The sequence below is a fragment of the Pungitius pungitius genome, chromosome 1 (assembly GCF_949316345.1).
Source record: "Pungitius pungitius chromosome 1, fPunPun2.1, whole genome shotgun sequence".
Lineage (NCBI taxonomy): Eukaryota > Metazoa > Chordata > Actinopteri > Perciformes > Gasterosteidae > Pungitius > Pungitius pungitius.
The window spans coordinates 27658570-27682747 of NC_084900.1; the positions used below are offsets into that span (position 1 = coordinate 27658570).

The 24178-nt window shown below is 41.6% G+C and overlaps 1 protein-coding gene across 2 annotated transcripts in view; it reads right to left on the reverse strand.

The window, feature by feature from the left end:
- cntn3a.1 (contactin 3a, tandem duplicate 1) overlaps nucleotides 1–24178 on the reverse strand; it is a 58958-nt gene continuing 34780 nt past the window's right edge. Inside the window, exons 9-23 of one of the 2 annotated variants that reach the window (XM_037481058.2) lie at nucleotides 22724–22863; nucleotides 19008–19137; nucleotides 18111–18261; nucleotides 13193–13320; nucleotides 11153–11328; nucleotides 8590–8707; nucleotides 7723–7881; nucleotides 7372–7521; nucleotides 6830–6900; nucleotides 6339–6573; nucleotides 5642–5757; nucleotides 5220–5406; nucleotides 4434–4546; nucleotides 3139–3307; nucleotides 1–1444 (exon numbers count right to left, since the gene is read on the reverse strand). In XM_037481058.2, the coding sequence (XP_037336955.1) occupies nucleotides 1353–1444; nucleotides 3139–3307; nucleotides 4434–4546; nucleotides 5220–5406; nucleotides 5642–5757; nucleotides 6339–6573; nucleotides 6830–6900; nucleotides 7372–7521; nucleotides 7723–7881; nucleotides 8590–8707; nucleotides 11153–11328; nucleotides 13193–13320; nucleotides 18111–18261; nucleotides 19008–19137; nucleotides 22724–22863 (2135 nt within the window). In that variant the 3' untranslated portion in view covers nucleotides 1–1352. Of the gene's footprint in view, nucleotides 1445–3138; nucleotides 3308–4433; nucleotides 4547–5219; nucleotides 5407–5641; nucleotides 5758–6338; nucleotides 6574–6829; nucleotides 6901–7371; nucleotides 7522–7722; nucleotides 7882–8589; nucleotides 8708–11152; nucleotides 11329–13192; nucleotides 13321–18110; nucleotides 18262–19007; nucleotides 19141–22723; nucleotides 22864–24178 lie in introns of both variants that reach the window. The other variant, XM_037481057.2, reaches the window with a different exon arrangement.

The following is a 24178-nucleotide window of genomic DNA, read 5'->3' on the forward strand; positions in this document are numbered from 1 at the left end:
AAAATGGCATTATGTTTATTAAAAGCAGCTTGATCCATTCAGACACCCTAAGCAACGTAGGTACGTACACTGACCAATCTCATGCCAAACAGCAGCTAAACAGTATCTCACTGGTAAAATACCATCCCTACTTTGTAATAAGCTACGTAAGAAAAGTCAGTTATCACTGCCACTTGTACTGTATTACAATGCGCATCATGATGACTTAGGAAAAAGGCATGTTGTTTCTGAGCCCAAAATGCCCATAAATACGATCTAAAAAGTAACAAAAGCACTGAAAACTCAACATAGCAAATAGTAAGTCAGTTTTTCATAAAGTATATCATGAGTGAGCCAAAATACAATGCAAAAATAAACAGAGGAAGAAAATAAATTAAACTCTCTTGAATTATAATGATGTGGATAATAATCATAAGGCTCATTTGGGACCTGAGGATTTCATACATACGTGTACAACAATGTGGCTCGAAATGCTCAGCGTGACGGACTTATCATGGATGAGCGAGGAAGGTAAGACATCAATTAATCAACACAAGGCTGCTGTTTACAATGGAAGCCATTTTGGGAGTGTAGGCGCAGCATTTTCTCACAATGATACAACAGGTGGCATCGATCCAAGTTGGCTTCAATACCTTTGGTTACAGTTTCAGTTTCACGGCAACTCTGAAGTTCCAATGTAATGTGGTAGAACACAAAAGCACGAATACAATCCAGGTAGAGTTACAAAGGTCCCAAATTCTGATTTGTCATCAAATAATGAGGCTTAGCCCCCTGTATTTGGCAGGGATTGGTAACAGTTGGTTATCTTGCTTGGACAGATCAGGACGCTCTCAAAGACTACAGTCTACAGAGAGCTGGGACGTTGCTTCTTCCATTGCTGGTCTTAAACCGAGCATGAATACAACTTCACTCACATAGATGTGAGCTACGTAAGGTCTCGTCCCACCTCAGCTTTAGATCCAATCCAAGCGTCCAAGAAAGGTCCAGAGGTACAAACGATATCTGCTCAAAAGAACCTGCACAGTAAAAAAAAAAACACGTTCACATCCTATTGTGCTCCACACACAACGCCTGGGCCTCCAAGGTTAAAACCGTATGAGAAACATCTTCAAAGAAACCGCAGTCAAGTCACGGTGTCCTTTCACTGCCATAAAAGCAACTTCTGAAAGCGGCAGCTCCTTTCAACAGCTCAGAGAGGTGGAGGGAAGGATTCTTCCTCACAAAGAGATCTTTGTAGAAAAAAACAGGAAAGACCGTAGGACGGGGAAGGGAGCAGGTGGAAAGTCTCCAACCTGCTGTTTTGCCTCTTACTGCAGTGAGCAGCTGTGGTGCCTGGTGGATGCAGATGTTTGTCATAGTGCAGTCCTTGCTGTGAGGATTAACGCTGCAAGGTTGACCAAGGGATACGCAGAAGACTCTGGGGCTGCTCCGGTGGCTACGGGGCCTGGAATACAACAAACACATCAAAATGTCTTGTGTTTGCTAATCTGGTGTGCTAATGTTGCTCTTTAAACATGGATTTGCTGTGAACTCTTCTTGTGAAGGTCTCAGTAATTATCACAGTAAGAGAAATGCAGCAAGCTAAACAAAAAATGTATTCAGTGACATAGACTTTGGTATTTTGTGAGTACACACATATGCCAATAGATGGCACTGGTGCGCCACACTCGATGATGGCTCCCGGAGCAATGGCTGTAGAAATGTGCATCGGGCAAAGCATCAGACATACACTCACCGGCCACTTTATTAGGTACACCTGTCCAACTGCTCGTTAACACTTAATTTCTAAGCAGCCAATCACATGGCGGCAACTCAGTGCATTTAGGCATGTAGACATTGTCAAGACAATCTCCTGCAGTTCAAACCGAGCATCAGTATGGGGAAGAAAGGTGATTTGAGTGACTTTGAACGTGGCATGATTGTTGGTGCCAGAAGGGCTGGTCTGAGTATTTCAGAAACTGCTAATCTACTGGGATTTTCACGCACAACCATCTCTAGGGTTTACAGAGAATGGTCCGAAAAAGAAAAAACATCCAGTGAGCGGCAGTTCTGTGGGCGGAAATGCCTTGTTGATGCCAGAGGTCAGAGGAGAATGGCCAGACTGGTTCGAGCTGATAGAAGGGCAACAGTGACTCAAATAACCACCCGTTACAACCAAGGTGGGCATAAGAGCAGCTCTGAACGCACAGTACGTCCAACTTTGAGGCAGATGGGCTACAGCAGCAGAAGACCACACCGGGTGCCACTCCTTTCAGCTAAGAACAGGAAACTGAGGCTACAATTTGCACAAGCTCATCGAAATTGGACAATAGAAGATTGGAAAAACGTTGCCTGGTCTGATGAGTCTCGATTTCTGCTGCGACATTCGGATGGTAGGGTCAGAATTTGGCGTCTACAACATGAAAGCATGGATCCATCCTGCCTTGTATCAACGGTTCAGGCTGGTGGTGGTGGTGTCATGGTGTGGGGAATATTTTCTTGGCACTCTTTGGGCCCCTTGGTACCAATTGAGCATCGTTGCAACGCCACAGCCTACCTGAGTATTGTTGCTGACCATGTCCATCCCTTTATGACCACAATGTACCCAACTTCTGATGGCTACTTTCAGCAGGATAATGCGCCATGTCATAAAGCTGGAATCATCTCAGACTGGTTTCTTGAACATGACAATGAGTTGGCTGTACTCAAATGGCCTCCACAATCACCAGATCTCAATCCAATAGAGCATCTTTGGGATGTGGTGGAACGGGAGATTCGCATCATGGATGTGCAGCCGACAAATCTGCGGCAACTGTGTGATGCCATCATGTCAATATGGACCAAACTCCCTGAGGAATGCTTCCAGCACCTTGTTGAATCTATGCCACGAAGAATTGAGGCAGTTCTGAAGGCAAAAGGGGGTCCAACCCGTTACTAGCATGGGGTACCTAATAAAGTGGCCGGTGAGTGTAGATTGTCAGTTAGTAGACAAGAGGCTGTTACTTTACCGCGGAGACATCTGCAATAAACAAAACGTTCATACTAAAAACACAAGTTTACCAGAGTTGGCAGTTAGATCTCTCATGAAAACTCACTCTGAGGTCTAACGCACGGACACAGCGATCATTGTCATGTTTCATGTCAGAGCGATTTCCCAACCTGCTATCTTGGGGATGGTGATCTGGCGGCTGCTGCTGCCTTCACCTCCCTCGCTGAAAGGTTTGATCTGGATTACGTAGTCCTGGTTGACCGGTAGTGACAACTCCAATGAGGTGGTGTTGGTCTCCACCACACTGGGAAAACTGTGTTTGTCCTGGCTGTACATCACCTGCAGGAGGCAGAGAGGCACAGATGAGGGCAGTATGAGGCACGGCATGAAAGCACTCCAGCTACGATGAATCACACGGGGGGGGGGGGGTCTCGGTGTCCTTGTTGATGCACTGACAAGAACATCTAAGTTCTAGCTTGTGTTTCTTTTAGACAGCTCCCTGAGATGTAACGTGCTACTACTGAAACCAACCAGATGAATCTTACTGTAGACAGCTGCACGTGGCTGTGATGGACCACCAGCGCGGAGGGTGCAGCAGAGATAAAGGGAATGTGAAGGTGCATCAATCCAGTCAGCTGCAGAGGAACTCACCCACTTCACTGTACACTAAGCCCCATTCTCAGGAGACCCCTTCATGTAGCAAGATAATATATATTCTTTATTTACTCGTTATTTACTCTTTATTCTGCATATCTAGATAATAACAACCTCAACATCTTAGTTTGAAATGCTCAACCCGTGAGCCTGCAAATTTATGTCTGAACTTTTATTTTTAATGACATGCTAAATAGCCCTTTGGGATAATTCATAACCTTTAAATGCAATTTCTAAAGCGATCCTTCAATATGTGTAATGCTACTGCTGATACTGCCATGCCAAGTCAAATGTTGAAATCTTTGCACGTCAGTCAATCTACTGGTAACATGTATGCAGAACATTTCCTGCAGTATCTCATACAATCACACAAATTGTGGCTCTTCTGTCTGTCGCTGAAATCCACTGGAAGGAAATAATAGGATACGGGCACTGTGGTCGTAAAGAGATTATTATTCTAGGAGAGTAGGCAATTTGTGGAGATCTTCGAAATGAAATGAATACGCAGGGACACATCACACCATCTCAACAGACTTTGTTGTAAAACAATTGGGGGGCCCACTGCACGTTTAAATGAAACCGTTATCTTTACGGTGAGAAGGTTAGGCGCCTCCTTACTTGACAGCAAAATGGTATTTCTACATGAGCGCAGTTAAGAATGGCAGTGGAAAATAAAATAGTTGACTGATATTTAAATGATTTGACGGGTCATCGTCTGATATGTTACAGTCTATAACACCGATTCACCCGCCGGAGAGAGTTGAGTTGAAGCACTCTTGAGTGGAGGGGTGTAAAACTCTCCACTCCTCACCTTGTACCCTGTGACTTCTGACTCGTTCTCCAGAGCGTGCACTTGGTCCCACTTCAGGATAACCTTGGAGTTGGAAGTGTTCCACATAATTTTGACCGGGGCTTGACTGGGCGCTGGAGGAGGACAGAGGGAAGGGAGTAAAACAACAAGCCCCCCGTCGGAAAACAGTTAAGCCCAGAATCAACTCAGCATGAAGGGATTTTCTCATTATCAGTTCGTCCTCCCACTGTTAGTAGTGAGCAGTGACTCACTAACAATACGTGAGTGGGAGCGTGTGAAAGGAGTTAGTTCTGGAGAGTGAAAAGGAGACAAGTGTGAAACAAATAATATTCTAATATAATATCATCCAGCTATTTGAACACAATGCATGTGTACTCATCTGTCAGACCCTGTGGAAAGGAAAGAGTGGGAAATATAAAGAGGAGTCAACTAATGTTTATATAGCAAACCTCTCGATAGGAAGAGAGGGCAATTTAGTCATTTAAGTGCTTATATCATAGACATGCTATTTCTATCAAATGACAGGTGAGTGCTACACGACGTACCTCAGCTTCACACTATTGTTTGTAAAATGTGCGGGGAGGGATAAAAAGGGGGGGCGACATGTAGCAACAGTCCCTCGTCCCCAATTACGGGGATCTTGTGTATTGCCTCTTGCCTGCTTTCACTCTAATTGGTGAAAACCGTATTGCTGAAATGAAGTATGTACCAGACGGACCACAGGAAAAAAGAAAAAAAACATAAAGCACAAAAAGTCGGTCCCCACACTGTGCCGAGTGCCCTTACGTGGTTTCTTGGTTGTGACGTTGACTATGATGCTCTGAGGACCCACTCCAGCGCTGTTATAGGCCCGCAGGGACATGTAATACGTGCTGCTGCCCTCCAGATCCCTGAGCAGCACGGACGTTTTGTTCCCCACTGTCCTAATCACAGTGGCTGTGTCCTGCTTCTTCTTCTCACCCCAGTACTGCAACTAAAACCACACAACCATACACAGATTATAGTGGGCATCAGATATGTTACTCAATACAACCTGTAACTGCACTCCCCCCCCGTAGGCGCAAATCCCGGGGGGCTTCGCCCTGCTCTGTGGTCGACTTAATGCTCAAACATAGAGGAGATGTTTGTATTGTTATCCAAGATTGGCCACTAGCCGTTGGCAGTGTCCACTACATTTATACGATTGTGTGGGCGTGTGCTGGTTTGACCTCATAGCCCAGGATGCGTCTCCGGTTGTTGCTCCAGGCCAGTGGCTTCCAGGTGACCTCTGCCTCGGACGCAGATACACTCTTCGCCCTCAGCCTCGCTGGAGCTCTGCTGGGCTCTGAAAGGCACACAGGACGGTCAGGATAAAGGACTCAAGATTCACTACCCCCACAAGGAATGACTTATTGAATAAACTGTAGCTCTATTCAATCTATCAATATCGCTCGGTGAGGAGGAATTAGTGTTACAACTTAATTAAGTATTAAGTATAGGAAAGTCCACTGAATGCAACATCACAGCCACTAAAGGCCTAGGTAAATATTTCTCTGTACAAATTCCTGAACAAATGTGCATCCAACTTCAAGTTGAGAAAAGCCTCTTTTGTTGTGAGCCAGCCTCTAAACTATTGAATCTACTTCATCAGACTTGGGTGGGTGTTGTTTGATTAGATTCGATTCAAGGTTAGTTAGTAACTATAAGAGAACTATCTTTTCTTCATTTGAGTCCAGCCAACGTCTTACTAGTGAAAAGAGCTCAAAGAAAAACATGAGGTAACCCCAACTTTGGCAGAAATGTGTGGGACCACATCTACAATCACATGAGACTATATGAGAACATATTTTATTCTGATTCAGTTCATTTAAAATAAAGTAAAATAAAGGTCAAAATCTGTTTGTAGTAGTTTGTAATAGAACACACCTTCCTCCGCTGAGTAGATAGTGGTCACTGGACTAAAAGGGCCTTCTCCCTTGTTGTTGTAAACCCCGACTTTGACTTGGTAAGGGGAAAAGGGAGGGATGCTCTCATTCTTGAAGACATATCTGGAGGAGTCGGGAGACGTGACAGCCGCCTGCATCCAGCCCTGCGCCGCAAGTGGGCGGAAAGCCACCACGTAGCCGAAGCCCGGACCACTCTGCTGCTCCTCTGGAACAGGCTAAGGAGGTATGAGTCAGAGGGATGACTCAAGATGACTGACCTTACAGATATTAACATTAATACCTAAATGAAATGCAGCTATGCACGCATCAGTGCAGGAATACTGCTGAGGGTGCTACTGTGCTCGCAAGCCTTAGATGGAAAAAGAAAATAATGTCTGTAGGTTTTCATTTCACAAATTAAGATAAGAAATACATATGTACATTAAGTCCATTATCGTAATGTTAAAAACGTGTGTGTTTTTGTGTGTCTACCTCCCAAGTGATGACAAGCTCTGAATGTCCCCCACCGCCGCCATTCACCCTGGACGGAGCCGCCCTGGGAACTAACAGGTCAAACACAATGTTAGGAGGAACAATCTGGATATTCAATTACCTGCAATTAGAAACCACAAGATCAGTAATATGCTGCTCCCTATTTAATAACATGAGTTAGAGATATTGAGCGTGTATATTTTTAAACCTTCCCTATTTTTTATTATGAAGTAATATATTAATATACTGTAAGTTTTTATATTTTCCTATATTAGTGTTTTGTGTACTTGTCTATGCATCTGTATGTTGGTGCATACGCCTGCAGTTATGTATAAAAACATTCAGTATTGTTACTAATTCATAAGTTGTAAATTGAGAGGCAGATAAAATACGTTGGGCACAAAATAATATCTTGTGTGCTAGAAATACAAGTAATTTTTTCTTTCTTTTTGTTTAACTGGATTTGGATCTTGGTTCGTTCTTAACTAAAGAAATTCTATCCATTAGTATTTCGGCAGCAGAGGAAATGTAAGGATACGTACGCATTTCTTTGGTGCGGGCCTTTTTGGAGGGTTTGCTGGGTTCTCCTGTTCCGATGCTGTTTGTTGCCAGGACTCTGAATTCGTACTCCACCCATGGACTCAAGTCAATGACAGAGGATGACAGCTGCTTCCCCCCGAGCAGCTCAGGTACTGAGAGATCACAGAAAGAACCTCGCATCAAATCATGAAAGATCTGCCTCTGAAAGTATGCCAAGCTGACGATGTGTTATTTACTGTCACTTCATGTGTGCTGCTTGAAAAGGATACCAGTCACATCCAGTTCCCTCTTTTTGATCTAATAACTTCACATTCACTCAACCTACAGTGGGACTGTCAGATGAAACCGCCTACCGGTGGTAACGGCTTGCCACCCGAGGGAGAAGGGCGTTCTGGCCTGGATGGCGTAGCTGTGGATGGGGCTGTGACTGTCCACGCCGGGTCCCCAGGACAGAGATGCTGTGGTCTCTGTCATCTCAGTCACCTGACAGTCAACGGGAGGCCCCGGAGGACCTGGGAGAAAATGAGTCAATATGTACTTTCGAGACTAATGAGGGCAAGAGGCAGAATGGGCCGAGTACAAGGACGGCTGTGAGTTTGATATGAACAATCCAAACCTTCATTTTTTTACAGCAGTTCATTGTAATACAATTAAATTAATCAAAAAAAGTTCATAACATGCCCTGTAACAGGAGTTGTCCACATGGCTTATTGCAAACTTAATCAGGATTTTTAGGATGTGAAGAAAGAAAACAACCAAACACAATTTACTGTTACAAAAAAACTATTCTCTAGTCTTGTTATATATTTTAATCTTTATAATGTTTTATGTATTAAAAACACTCTGAGAATAATGTAAGAGAAAACCTTAAAATCACAATTCCTGAACATTTGTAAAGAATGAGTTTATTAGTGATTGTGTTTTTGTGGGCTATTACTGTGCATCTGCAGACTTTGTTCACATTGTTTTGTTCACTTTGCCAATAACGGTGTTGGGTAGCAATGGAACTTGCTTTTAAGCGTTGATATTTGCTATAACAGATAGTGATTTCTTAGGTGGCAGAGGGTTTGCCGTAGAAATGGCTTTGCAAAACGAGCTACAGTGGCGATGATGTATTTAAACTCCTTTCTGTGCCATGACTCCCTAACGCAGAAAAACAAATGAGGCTTTAAGGTTTGACTCTTTTTTTTAAGATGTTTATGTTTGGAGGACATCTTTACCTCTGACAACCACATCAGTGGCAATGGATACACTGTCCACCTTGGTTTGAACAGCACACGTATATTTCCCAGCATGCCTCAGTTGTATATTCCGGATCATGATGTCGCCAGCCGAGCGCTGTCAGTGTCCGAGAAAAGACAAAAGATGGAAGAAAGTGAGAGTAGAAAAACAGTGAAATGTTGCAAAATGAACTAAAAGTACTGCAGAAACAAAGACAATGTCACAGTGATTTCTTTTGGCATTCAAAATATTACATTAAGGAAGAGAAAAGCAAAACCATCTAAAGGCGCACCAAGTGACCGAGTGAAGGTTTTTGTGGTCATTCACAAGGACAGCTTTTTGTGGGAAATTAAAAAGCTCTTCTATCTTCTTTCAGCTGTATCCCTTTTATTCCTTCTGATTCAATTGAATCTACAGAAAACCATTCAATGCCAAACAAATTATTAGCTTTGAACTTTAAAATATAGAGCTAATGATACATTGATGGCTTATCTATGAAAGAAAGGTACTGCAAAACAATATGAGACTCGATAATTACTTTGATGTATAATCAGATACATTTTATATAGAGAAAAATGTGGTAGCTGCAGGTCTTTCCCTCTTTGAAACTCCCTGCCATCATTAAAATAATATAACTAGCGATGGAGCAGGTCACAGCTCTCCACTATGGCCAACTTTATATAAAGCATAAAGAAATGACCTCTAAGCCTGCTTATTAAATCAAGTGAGACTGTACGAAGTCCTGCAAAATAGACTAATGTGTGGCTTCTGGACCCAGAATAAAGAGGTAGAAAAATGTGTTCTCCTTCTACTGCAGGTATAGTCTGCAAGGCAGTGCTATTGCTTTATGTTAATGCTGACGTGTCGTATTTGGTTGGATGGGAAAATTACACAGATATACGGCAACATTCAGTTCTCTTAATATTTCCCACTCAACACTGAACTTGCTGACTGGGCGTCACTGGGTTTGCCAATGCGTCTCTCAGTTTCACCTCCCTTTTATCCGATGTAATATAATTCACATCAGACAAAATGTTATTAGGTTCTTATTTCTGCTGTAATGTATATTTCAGTTAGTTCTATACTGTTGTTCTTAAAAGTGGAAACTGTGAGTTCCAGCCCTGATTCTGGCAGAAAGCTCCCCAGCCGGCAAGGAGCAGATCTCTATTTGTAGCTGCACAATGCTGCGGGCATTTCTTTTCATATTGTTCAACACTTGCAGAATACAGTATACTCTCTAGCAAACTGAGGTTGTCGCAGGGTTTTGTCATTGTTTTAATAGTAAAAATGACATAAGCCACTCGTGTATAATTGTTCCAAATCGGTTTTGATTTCTAAACCATCACGTTTTTATATTTGTATTTGTATGGTGTGATGTTTACTAAAGTTCTAAAATTACAATATTAAAAGGTATACTTGTAATCACTCAGCTTCTTAAAATTGAGATTATTTGTGTTGGATAGAGAAGGAATATTTCATCTCTACTTGCAGCGGGTCTCTTGACATTTACAAAAGTGTTATAAATGGTGCAAAAAGTCAACACTAAGATTCATACATTTAGGGAGCATGCACTTAGATCTAACATTCACTCCACTTACATATAAGCCAATGACTCACCGCTGTTGGATGTTCTTTAATCTCTTTGAGTTCACAGCGGACTCTATTTACAGTGAAAGTATTGTATACACTGCTTCCATTAAAGAAATACTTGAACAATTTCTCACCAAACTCCACATGTCGCCGTGGGTTTGAAGCAAAGGAGTCAAGACCACGGCTGAATGCAATTATGAAGCTCTCATTGTTGCTATCGTGCCGAATGCAAAAAAACAGGAGGTGATAAAGAAGCAGAGACCTCATAATTGCTTTTACTAATTAAAAGAAAAGAACATTTGCTGTTTGATAATCAAATGTAATGCATGGCTGGGCATTGCACAATGAACTGTTGGTTCCTGCTTTCCTCAGTAGTGGAAGTGTTTTTTAACAAGCAAACCAGGCAAACGGAGACTTCTGGCTCATTCAAAAAGCCAAATCTCCTCTGTACGATCCATCTTGAACTAGGGTTCGTGATCAAAAAGCCGGGTCTGACCCATTGAATGACTTTGCAACAACCGCAGAAGTCATTAATAACATATCCGATATTTTTCCACAGGAAACACTATTTTAGATCCAACGTGCTTACATACAGTCTAGGAAAGAAAAATCATACTGTACTACTCTACTACTCTTAGAAAAGTTGAGTTTTTAAGGAAAAATTATTATTAATTGTAAACATTATATAAATTTATCTGCACTTTTTAAAACAAAGAGAAAGGGAAAACTTTGGATTGGTTGTTATTCATAAGTCCATATTGAATAGTTTTACTACTGTGGCCCACTTAAGATGGCCCTGGGCTGTATTTGGCCAGAAAGATTGTTAAGAGGTTAAACAAGAATGTGTTTTTTTTTTCATCTCATAAATAAATCTTATTTGGAAAACACAAGAAACTTGAGCTGGAAAAAATATTCTTTAGTTCTGCCATAATGAAGAACTCTTCTTCAACACAAAGACAATACTGCACTTACGCCACCGATTTTTTCGAAATAGGCCCAGTGGCTTCCAAAGTGGATGAGCTGCTCGTTGAAGAACCAGGTAAATTTGAGGTCCAGCGAGGTGTCGTGAGAGACCTGGCACGGCAGCACGATGCTCTCCCCCACCGTCACGTCCAGATGACCTGCTGGACTGGTGATCACCGTTGCATCTGTAAAAAGAGATGTCGAAAGGTGGCCATGTAAACAGTGTCCAGACTGTGTAGTATTACACAATTGCAATAACTGCAATAACATGCTACACTCAAAAGGAAATCTGCCCTTTGTCAAATCCTGTCCTGGATGTTAAAATAAACAAAATAAATTTAATCTGAGTCCACCAGTGATCTTATATTGCATCTCATTCTTTGAGTTTAATAAATCATGGTATGATGTGACATATAACTGCACAACATGATAAAAAAATAAACAAATAAGAGGAAAAACTCGACCATTACGGCTATAATTTGCCTTGGAGACAGAAAAGCCATCCTGGTTCATCCTCAGCGTGGTGCGCATCAACATAATCTTGGCTCTATGTCTCATTCACCAGCAGTGTAGTACACAGAGTTTAGCGCAGGCTGAGAGCCCCAAACACTAGTTTGCCGTGAATTATGCATGCACGTCATAAGCAACTAATGGACAGGGAAGCCAATGCAGCATGTCAGAGGGAGGTCTATATTCAGCTCTGTCAAAACAGGCCAGCCTGTTTAGGAGAACCGACCGGTCATGGCAGTGCATTCCAGGTGAGTCTTAGGCAAGTTTGGCACCAGATGCAACATGGGCGAGGGGGGGGTGGGGTAAAACTTTCTGCTTCCGATTGCTCAGCTGTCACGCTCATCTCCTGTTATGACTGGAGGGAAAAATCACAAATTGGCTCCCTCATTCCCTTCGGTGTATTCCGGACATGAGCATGGTTTAAATTGTATGGATAAATGCAGGATTTTAATGTTTCCAATTCTATTAGCATTGGAAATGCCAGTGTTGTTGTGGCCTTATACCTGAAATAAATTATATATTTGACTTAAATTAAATTTGAAAAGTAAATGTACAAAAGATTTAATTGACATTCAATGTTTGATTAAAAATCAACTGCTTTATGTAACATGTCATTTTTTATTTCAAAAGCCTTCCTGCTCCCTGCTTATGAAAGTCACACGTTGCTATTAGTGTGGGGCTGTTTGATACACGGATGTGTAGGTGGTAATTATCAACTTTGTCCAATACTAATAACAGACACACATACAACAATGCACAACACTGTATAAATGTACAGCAGTAAAGCCTCTTTAGCTAAACTGTGCTTCTATTGCAAACCAATTTGCAATTCAAAAAACTTGTGACGATGAATTACCAAAAGGTGGTTTTAATAGAACGCTGCTGTTGACTCTGCTCTTTAGAAAGACCCAGAAAAGTGCACTGCTCTGCAGAAGCATGTTATTTTAATGGATTGAAACCTTAAACAAACCGAGCATAGCTGCGAGCCACTGTCCAAAAAATATGAATTAACCATAAAGGTGTGTGTCTGGCTTCCTCCAGCCACGGCCAATCAACTAATTGGACTGTATATCTGCCAGGTAAGAAGGGGGTAGCCTTCATAGCAACACTGCTTCACCGTGTTTGTTCATCAGTTGTGCAGTGACGCTTAGTGTTGCCTAATCTTGAACGCAGCGCCGGTCGGACTGCTGCATCTTTAGTTCTGTGCCCCTCCAAAACACTGACGGATGTAAATGATGTGTTGTTTTATCTGGAGGGCTGGGTAATAGATATACATTTTACAATATACAACAACCAATCCCATTCCTCACAGACATGGCAAAGAGCTAGCTGTTAATGTTTAACACATTACATGTTTGGTGTGGATGTAATTGTATTTTTTTTTATCATTTTCCTCTATCCTCTAAGAATAAGCATTATAGAAGAAGACTGACTCGATAAAAATTGTTGCTGTATAATACACTGTGTAGTGTAGGAGCAGTTTTTACCAAGGAAACAGCTATTAGGGATATCATTTGATGTCAAAATCATCACATTTACCTTTAACTACAAGGGTACCAGCACTGCTCGCTACTCCAAACTGGTTTCTGGCTACACATGTGTAGAGTCCAGCATCCACTTTAGTAACGTTGGAAATCCGCAGGCTGCCGTTATCCAACACAGTGACCCTGTGGGTGAAGAAAAACAAGAATACATATTACAGTATTAGACCAACCGAGTGCACTAGTGTCTTTTGAGATATTCAAAATGCTTTGAACATCTATTCTAAATGAGAGTCCACTGCTTTAAAGCATGAGGAGAAAGTCAGTGTGAAATAGTTACAGTTTGATTTTTCAGCACTAGTTGAAAAGCACAGTGCGGGTTCACTTCATGGGAGGAAGGTGTCTTTTTGAGTTCAAAGGGATGTCGCGATGGATTCTTAACTAAACTTACTTGTTATAAATCTACATGTTTGAAAGTATTGCTTTAGGAGACATGAATATAACTAGAATGCAGTTTAAACATTTCAACTCTTTTATCTAAAAACTGGTTGTCACACATCCGTACAGCTGATCTGGGTTTCCCACATATGGTGATAGTTTTGACACTTTACCCTAAATACATCGTTAGGAAATGAAGCATCTCAGGCTAAAAACTCTAAACATTTAACACAGTTGTAGCTCAAAATAAGACAATTACATGAACGGGAGAAAAAGAAAACAAGGTGCAAACAACAACAACATGCCCAACTACGAAGATCCAACACAAACAGTTAGTGGATTTAATCCAGTAGAATCTTGCAGTAAAATTATCCAGTACAATCTTGTCAGTAAAATTTCAGAGGAACAAACTCGACTAACCTTGTTCCCAAATATAAAAGATCAGATCAGCAAAAAGGCACCACTTAAATAGTGTGTGTTCATACTTTCAGTTTTCCGTGTTTACATTTCATTAAAGGATTTCATCTCAGAGAAACAATCAATTTTTTGTACAGAGTGTAAAAAAAACACATGCACAAAGAACACGTTAAAAATGCATGACATTATTTTTGCACCTTCTTCGGCACAATTCGAGTCAAGGATTGAGCATGAAAGAAAGAAATCACTTAAGTGAAAGTTGTTTGGCGAGATCCAACCACCCAGTTTATAAAAGTGAATTGAATGGCAGGGTCGTAGATAAATGTGGCGGCAAAAAAAAAAAAATAAAGTGTTTGATTTATTCTATTTACTGTAATAAGACAATAGCATTCCCTCTCTTAAGTGAAAAAACGGTCGTTAAACACTAAAGGCTGCTCAGATTAATAGCTAAAAGGATTTATTCAAGCAACAAATCCATTAACTTTATTGTTCCATCAAGCAACAATCAGATATAAATAATATTAGTGTAATGAAATGTATCACAAAATGATTCATCTTGATCATGATACCTGCTCCTGTTAGATCCTTTTGTCTTCCTCGTTATCAAAGTATTTCTAGTAGTTTAGAAAACACATGTTCTTTATCTTTTGTCTCTGTAATTGCTGGAAGAAATCAATCTCATCCCTTTAAACTTTTGCCTACATCCGAGTATCTCATCCTGCTTTTCGGCATCCCGGGTACTTACTCCTGGCTTTGTGGTGGCAGTAATAATTGTTTTTCCCCTATGTTGTTAACTTGTTAAAGTTAACCGTCCCCTAAATCCCTAGATCCCCTAAATACGTTTAGTTCAGGTGCAAAATATCAAAACCTGTAAACATTAAAGAATAAAAATCGATTTGACTTCAGTACAAGCTTAAGTGTACGTTCATCAGTGCCTTAACAACAAATTGAAACCAACCCCCCTTGTTGATTATCACTGAATATCAGTCATACATCTCTAGAAGACAGAACAAGAGAGGCAGGAGAAGCCGTAGTTGTTACGGAGCTCATCCTTCAGTGGTCACAATGAAGTCCTAAAGCAGCTCTGAGCCCTCACCAGAGGTGGCATGCGTGCAGCAAAGTCCCAGCAGGGATCGTGGAATATCACAGTGTTCAAAATGAATGCCCTGGAGCTGACAGGACAGCCACTGCTTGTTGAGCTGATAATTAATTTGGCCTTGGTTTATCTAAGTTATTACAAACCAGCAGTAGGCATTAAGCCTCATGTGCATATATATTTCATGATGGCAAACAGTTGTTAGAGACTTGCATTGAGATGCCATTGTTTAACAGATAAAGGATCAATACCATGTGATTTCTATCTTCACGGTTATTAAAATAAACTACTACATTTTATGCGTGTGGAAGGAATGAGTTAATTACTTTTTGGTGGACGCAAAGCACAAAGAGCTTTGCCTCTTCTACAAAGTCGAGCCATGGTAAAAACTATATTTACAGTTAATTTCTTTGCACAGAATTGTCATTCCATCTGGTCGAAATTTCGTCCGACCATCTTTTACACCTCCTGTAAATCGTTGCTGTACAGAACATGTTCCTGACCACATTGAACTCCTAAGAAATAATTACCTCCTTGATAAATGCTTTGCCCTGCAAATCCTCACTAAAAGATCCCATCTCATCTTCCTCAAGAGCACTTTAATGAAATGGGGTTTAGCCGCTGTTTCTAACATCACTGGTTTGAAAGGAGAACTTGAATCCTTTTTCTTGAAAATCCCTTAATGGCCACCCATGGACCTCCCAAAATGATCAGAAAGGACCTACATTGCCTCAAAGCTGAAAGAATGAACTCCCCCGTGGAGCCGGGGGGCATATTCTCCTAACTGAACTGAGGGCCATCCTTTGTAATGGGCTCTAAAAAAAGAGTTATGCATATAAGATGTCACGGGGATAGGACTTGCTATTAAACTGTGCATTGGCATGTCAGGCTTCCTCCAAAGCAAAGCAAAAAGGGGACAAAGCAAGATTCAGGTTTGAACTAGACTTTGTTGCATTTCAATGGTCAATGGTCGCCCTGGAGCAATTAGGATATTGGGGAAATTTGTGGGGTACATTAAACCTGATGAGTGTGATATAGTAAACTAGCACTTTACCTCAGCGTTATTGGTCAGTGTTAAAGTGAGTTGTAGCTGTAATCTAAAAGTCTTCTCTGCCTCCCTGTGGTCTAACAAAAAACGAGGCCAGGCTGTAAAAGAAAAAACATTATTTTAAGCAACATATCCAGGAAGCTCATGCCGTTTCAGGAGCCAGATTATAAAGGGATTCACATGATGAAGCAATACATATTGTTTAGTGTAACACTCTTAAACCCAGTAGTACTATCTAAAGGTAATATTCCTAAGAGATATCTTCTATATGCGTTTTGTAATTGCTGGCATCGGTTAGCGCGGTGAAATTAAATTAGGGTATGAGCTTCATCGTTAACCTTATAGCTCCCTACGCAAGTGCACAGTCACCCTTTTATGAAGCAATCTTGTTACACATGCCTGGGACGTGAGCTGAGGCATGATTTCATTAACTAATCAGATCCTGCTTTGTTCTTAGTTGATTTGTTCTCCCCTGCTCCAGATCCTTGAAAACATTATCCCTGGAAGATTAGAAGGAATTAGGGGCATTTTAGTTGAGCCAGTGGGAAGGATTAGTGTTGTCCCGTCATTTTAATAGCATTGGTAGCGGCCCCATTTCGATATGGACGAAGGTAAATGCTAACGGGCAGGGAACAGGGAAATAGGTTTGTGAGAGAAGCTGCAATAATTTCTAACATTGTGTACGCGGCTCACCCACTTCGGGGTTAGGGCTGTAACGCTAAATCTCAAATGGGATATATTCCACCTTTATGAGCGCAATTGATTGCACTGGGGTTTCCTTTCAATGCTTAAGAGGATGATACATCTGAACCATGAGCGCAACATTTAGCAGCCGCTTGCAATACAGTCTTAAAAATAAAAAAAACATCTCTCTGAGGTCACAAAATAGTCCTGGCCTTGTATCTTTACTAACAATAAGGATGCACATTTAGTTTCCAAAGGACATGCTGTCTGAGAGGGGGGGGTTGAGACAAAACTAAAGCTACACTAGATCACCTCATGTGCCCGTAGAGGAGGGGGGGGGGGGGGGGGGGGATGCATCAATGAGTGCTTTGTGAAGACAAAGCAGAGTTAAATACAATGACGGATTACCAAAACACACCACAAAATGAGAACTACAAATATAGAATTTGCAAATGTAGAATTTAATTTTAGACATGGAGACACAGAGGAGCCTATTTCCTGTAATTGATTCATTTGTGCATTTCAAGCTGAGCAAACATATATGTTCAATGCACGTCTACTGATGCTATATATACGCCGGACATGTCTGATGCCTGACTGAAGTATGATTCCTGATCAATCACTGACACCATACAGGTGCTTTGACCAGCATTGTACCCCGAGAAAGGGGGCGAGAGTGCTCCTTGTCTGATTGACATGTGTTTTTCCTCTGCAGCACACAGAGGTAGGCCACTGCAGCCATGTGCACCTAAACCAGATTTCTAAATAAACCTGGCGTCCGGCTCGTTCCCCTGGTGTCCCCACTGCCATCACACGAGAACGTATGTTCATCAGCGGCCAGTCATTGATTGGTCCCTTTGGGGATTTCACCTGCTTCTACCTCGTCTCAATGGTGGCCAGGATTAGTGTCTGCCTTGTGCTCTAATGACCCTCCAGGCCCTACACGTTGCTAATGAGCCGATGGATCAGCGCATTGATCCAAGAGTCGATGTCTACGAAGGCCCAATTACCTCAAGTAAACAGTGCCGCTACCAGCTCTGAGCACAGCCAGGACGGAAAAGGACAATGTAGTTAAGGGGAAGCAATGTAGATAGCGGGAGGAAAGTGGCGGAGTGTGGAACGTGTTATGAAATTCAAATTGTATTGTGTCACATTGTGATTCTGTTCTTTGCAGTTTGGCGCCATGAATACAAAGTAAGGAGAGAAAAAAAATAACAAGTAAAGCAGACACAACTAAACCAATGTGGTGGCACACACACTTTGCCCTTACTGCTCTAAACAAAGAGATAGTACCTGTGGCTCTCTCTCAGGGATTCTTTCCCTTTCCTCCAAGAAATGACACCCCGAGGAGACATCCTGGGCCTGCATTCGATGAGAACGTCGCCACCCTGTCGGGCCAGAGTTTGGGCCTTCAACAGGGTCCGGGAGAAGTCTGGAGCAATGGCTGATAGGAAGAGTGGAAAGAGATGAATGTCAGCACAGTGAGGGAAAAACAAAGCTAAGGCTTTAAGTTTCTGTCGGGCGAGACAGAGGAGCAAAGAGGCTGCAGCTGCAGACATTAGCCTGGAAGAGCTTCCTAAAAACATGCAGGTCACTCCATCCATTAGGCAGGTCGGCTCTCACATACTTTTCTTTGCACACACGCATACATCAACAAAGGATTTCAGGAGAAAAACACGGTACATCATTTTATTTGAAAGACAACGGTTTATTTTCAATCACATGAATTTTCCTTAGCAGGACATTATGCATTAAGAATTTAGACGTGAGGCTTCAAGGCAGAAATGAGAGAATGTAAAACAAGACGGAGGCTTTGTTGTTGCTCCTCAAGGCCTTAATTACTAAGGCGCCGCCGTCTGGAGCTGCTTTGTATGCGTACCGACTCAGCAGAAAGCTCTTTAAAGTGAACAGAGCCCGGCGCCCGTGACATGGCCCAGGACCTGCATTCAAGTCCACGGCAATACACGGCAACACGAAGCCGGATACATACGTCATCTTACACACATGGCTTCTCACAATTACTTCGTGACACTGAGTGTGGAACGCCAGTGTTTTTCCTCTAACGACATCTGACTCAACTCACAACTCTTCCTGCACAGAGAGTTGTTGTGTCCTCATCTTACCTGTACCTGTACTACATGGGGATGTGAATGAATCTAAAAAAATGTAAAGGCGCTTGCTTGGTCTTACCTATTACTCGGAGCTCAGCGTTGGTGAAGATTCGGCCGTGCTTGTTCTCCGCCACACACTGGTACATACCGATGTCAGCCAGATTCAAGCTACTGATGGTCAGCACTCCATTATTCGCCTGAACCCTGTCCTGCTGAGGACACATCAACACACATCACACACACACACACAAAGAGAGACACACATTTAGCAGCACGATTAAAAGTGGAGTCTGCTGTGCTAACCTGTCAACAAACACTAAACAGGCTTAGACAAGCTGAAGAGTCAGCAGGACCCTTGAGTGGTTGTTACCAAGTATAGCCCAAGGTTTACGTCCAATACGAAAGAGGAACACGCATCTACACACACACACACACACACACAATATTTTGTGACGAATGACATAAAAATCAGTTCTATGTATAATGTGTTTGTGAAAAACGCCTATTTGTACATGAACCAAACATAGAGTGTTACGCCCTCCTCTAAAGTGAGGATACCGTAACTCGCCGTCACACGTGAGCTGGTCACAGGGAGGGTGAGGTGAAAATAAAAACAGTGGGCGCACAATCAGGACAACCAAAAACACCGTACCGTTCAAACCAGGTTTATTGGGCCTATAATACGGTAGTGGGGGAAAAGGGGCTGAGCGGAACCAAAGCAAAGAAATGAATGAAAAAGACCCCTAACCTAAAAAAATTAAAACATACACACACCCCCTCCCACCAACAGGCCGAGGCACGTAACATAGAGCAACTAGCAATAGTTTGGAGTCCACCTGGCTTCAACTTTTATCCTATTATACCTTAGAAAGCCATCACCAGATAGACGGCAAATGTGTCTTTCTGTTGCTGCGCAGGTACAGAGGATGAAAAATCCCTGTGGTTCTGTCACAGCAGTAATCCACCTGACATGCAGTCCTTGGATCCATTGCAATCGTAACAAAAAATGATTAGTTGAGCAGAGATTTATCATCTTCTTTGGAAAATGTAAGATCAAATCCTCAGAGTCTGTATTCAAACTGCATGTTAACAGATTAAAGTATCCAGCTTTGGATTCCCACGAGCCACGGTGGCCTCAGAAAGTGCCGTGTGAGAGACCTCAGGGGATGAGCCTTTTGCAAAGCCAACATTCACTAAAAGGACTGACAACTGCTCTCATAACATTTTCATTAAATAAACAGATCTTGTGATATACAAGATCATATAAATTCCACAAGCCAGTTATCTGTACTTAAATCTAGGAAATCTAGAAATGAAACACTCATTATAATGAAATAAACAGTTAGATGTTGAGATTTCTTACTTATAAACAATTTCATCTTGACTTTGAAAACTTACTTATCGGCTGGAAGGAAAGCTGATAAACACTGCAATTAGCGATATGACGACATCATATACCAGGTGTAATATGAGAATGCTGGACTAAAAAACCTTCGATGTGCATAATTAGGGCTAAGAATAGACATGTTAAGCACCACAATGCCAGCTGCGTTCATTCTGAGAAATGACCTGATCTAATTCAAGCTTTAGCCACACTTTTTCTCTCATCAGGGGGGTTGATAATTGAAACACTGCTAATTTTGTGTGGTCTTAATAGCCCCGCAGTGACTAGACGTAACCCCCTCTGCTTAACATAGCACTAAGACATGATCAAACTGTGGCTGAAATTTAAACCTCGGAGGAAGTAGTTAAGAATAAGCTGCAGCAAGCTGCTCGGTTTCACTCGATCCACCAAGTCTGAAGGAATTTTAGGTGGAAGAGAAAAAAGAATATCCAGCAAGAGCAAGAGTTTGTTTGAAAAGGAATACATGGACTAACAAAAAATACAAATAATAATTCGACCCGAAACAAAATACTTTTCTCTCCACTGCTTCTTTTGACCTTTACAAGGATTGGCACTACTTTCTGCTCCCTTTTATAGTTGTGTCAATTTAAGTGTGGCAGCACTCATTGTTCTTGCCCTTGATCTTTTCCATTGAGTGTAGCCAGACCTTTTAATGTCACTGACAAAGTAGTCCAGAGGGTCCTGTCGCCAGTCTGTGTGTCGCCTGGAATCATTACAGCACTGCCACTTGAAAAGACAAGGACTGTCCCTTAACATCAGTCAGAGACACTGCTGAGGATCTTCAAATAGGGCTCTCTCTGAGGCCCAAAGACACGATGGACACATGGCTGACCGGGTGCCAAACTAATCGCCAGAGGGGGTCCTGTGTGAGCATATATGTATGCAGTAGTTTCCAAGTGGAACACCAGAAGTCCCTGGGTTTTCACTCCATGCCTATTGTGTTCAATGGGATGATGGAGAAGAAGACAGAAAGAGACGTAGGGACTTTGAATAAATAATGGATGTTCCTTTTTAGGGCCCAGGGGGGGGGGTGGGGAGATGAAAGAGATCAGTGTAAGTGCATGGGTTGTCCCACTACTCTATTCAGCACCCAGTGCCCTGTCAAAAGACCCTCACAGACTCAGTGGCGGCACTATCACAATCTCTTTATTACCAGAGAGAAAACTGAGACATTTTGTCTGCTTTATGGCATCATTAATTATTCTGGAAGTTTCTCTGATACCAGTGCTGTTTCAAGTTGAGCTGTGAAAAGGCAAATCATTTCTCTCTGACGTTTGAGGTGAAAAAATTTCAAAAACACACAGTTGTATGAGACTGACAGGCGAGCGGGTGGTAGAGTGGAAAAACACAAGCGTGAGTAGGTCCTTGTTTCACCGATGTGACCTTTTGAAGTGACAGTCCTCCTCTGCGCCATTTAACTCCCTTTGAGGTGGCCCAAAATGAGTTGGAGAGAGGAAAAACAAAACTCTTTTTTGAAAGGGAAGGTAAGAAAGAGAAAGAGATGGGATAAAGAGAAGGAGGACTGATCCATTCTAATGAGGAATAACACATGGCCCCCTTGGCCTTTCTCTCTTTCTCCCTCTTTCTCTCTACATCGCTGACCTTTGGGTTTAGAAATTGATTTAGTGTTGCCGCTGTTGAGGGTGGCATTTTGAAAATGGTAACACCCCACCTCATTAATATAGCCACATGTACAGAGAAAATGTTACCTTGGCCAAAAGCCAAAGGAATTTTTACAACGTTATCTACAAATCCATGCACAGGTGGAGTGAAACATCGAGGAAGTGACCGTTGTCACTCAACGGCCACAAACGACAGAGAGTTGCTGCATGTACGGGATTTGAAGGGAGAACTACTTCTGTGCCATGATGGCAAAGCGCAAAACTGTGCAATCTCCTGTACTGTGTGAATCTCGATTCAGCTCTTTAAATTTAAGTGCGTCAAATTTCAAATACCATCAAAGCTTTCAATTCAACAGAACAGAAAAAGAAACTCGGTTTCCCCCTTGAAAAATGCTCCAATGCTCTGGTTTTGGGCTTATTGCCCAATCCAGACACTGAAAATATCAGATCCACAAGAGCCGTTCATTTTAGGAAAGACGTATGGTCACTTTAGCAGCACAATAACAGAAAACAAGGCAATTGGCCCAAATGTGAAATGCATTTTGGATGATAAGGCACTTCACCCTCCCCAGAGAGAAAATTGAGAAAAGCAGAAAGAAAGGATGAATTAAGTGTTAAATTGTTGAGCCTCTTTGCTAAACAGGGCTATATAATTATCAACTAATATTGATAATTGGTTAACAATACAATATAAGTAAGGCTCATTCTCTTTGCGTGATTTATATTTGAGTTGTTGTCATTAAAAGAGAAAAGAGAAACATGACTAACCTCCATGGGGTCCAGAGGCTCTCCGTTCTTCATCCAGCGGTAAGAGGGTTTGGGCTTGGCGTTGGCTTTGCATTCCCACACCAGAGTATCATCAATAGTCTTCTGAACATCTTGAGGCTTCTCAGTCAGGTTAGGTGCAGCTGTGAGGTCACATGCCACACAGTGTAAATGAACACTTCATTGCTACACCTATGCTTGAGTATTTCTGGTATGCAGCAGTTTAAGAATAAATCAATAAAGCAACCAAGCGGGCGATTAGTTCATTAAAGAGGCATCCAGGGGGAAAAGTCATAAATCCACTTCCAATTAACCCAAAGCTCACCTTCAGTTGAAAAATATATAAATTAAAACAGTTGTGAAAATTGAACATGTGGAAAGATCAATAGGTTAGTTGAAATCCTTCACTGTAAGGTTAAATGCATGTATAAATCTAGTGAGTCTACTGCAATTATCCTTAAAAATTACATTGATGAAGATTCTTTTGACGAGGATCTTTTTTACATTTTACAAGAGTTTGTTTGCATGTAATATATGCAATACATACAACTAAAGGGTTGTATTGATTTAGCAGTGCTGTAAATAACATATTATATTTTAATTTATGTCTATTGAAACATCTGAAATCGATAGATTTCATGTTACTTATGCTGGTGATCATGTGGCGACAGAGTCAGAAGATTTATGACCCTTGTGAATGATACATATAAATACAGGATGCTTTGCCAGGGTAAAGGGGAATGAGGAGGTTTCCCTGTGTTGCTTTCATAATAATAATTATTTTTATTATGCAAAAACATGTTTTCTTCTCATCTCTCTCCAGTTATAAAATAGCTAAGTTACAGCTGTAAACAGTATTTTTGGTATATTCAACGTTAGGGACTTTTTAGCAGGGAAAATACTGACCGACAATAGGGGGCATGGGGGTTGTTCTTAAACGTGGTTTGAAAGGGGCATCTAATACTTAAAAGTTATGTTAAGCACAACATAAAACATAAAAGTTTGGATTTATAGAATCCAACTTAACGGTAGGAATTGTACACTTGTGCCAAAAACACGGTAGCCTTAGTTTTAAATCTACATTATAATACTGATAGAAATTTACGTCCCTTTGTTGAGATTTCTTACTGATAAACAATTTATCTTGATTAAAAAAAAAAAACTGTTGGTATAATACTGTTAATTTATTAAAAAGAAAAATGTCCATTTTCATATAGTTTTTTTTCATAGTTCCTGGTTGTATTCTGGAGCTGGATAGGTTTTTTGCTGTGAACCAGCTGGGCTCGAACGCACCAAACCAAGGTCAGACCCAACCTGCCCCACATAAAGGCAACTTTAGTCATGTGTCCGGGGCATGTCACAGATTAACTCAAATTGAGAACAGCAAAGATATCGATCGTAAACTCCTGGCTTCTATTTTTGGTGTGGCTCATGACAAGATGTATTGTGTATATATAA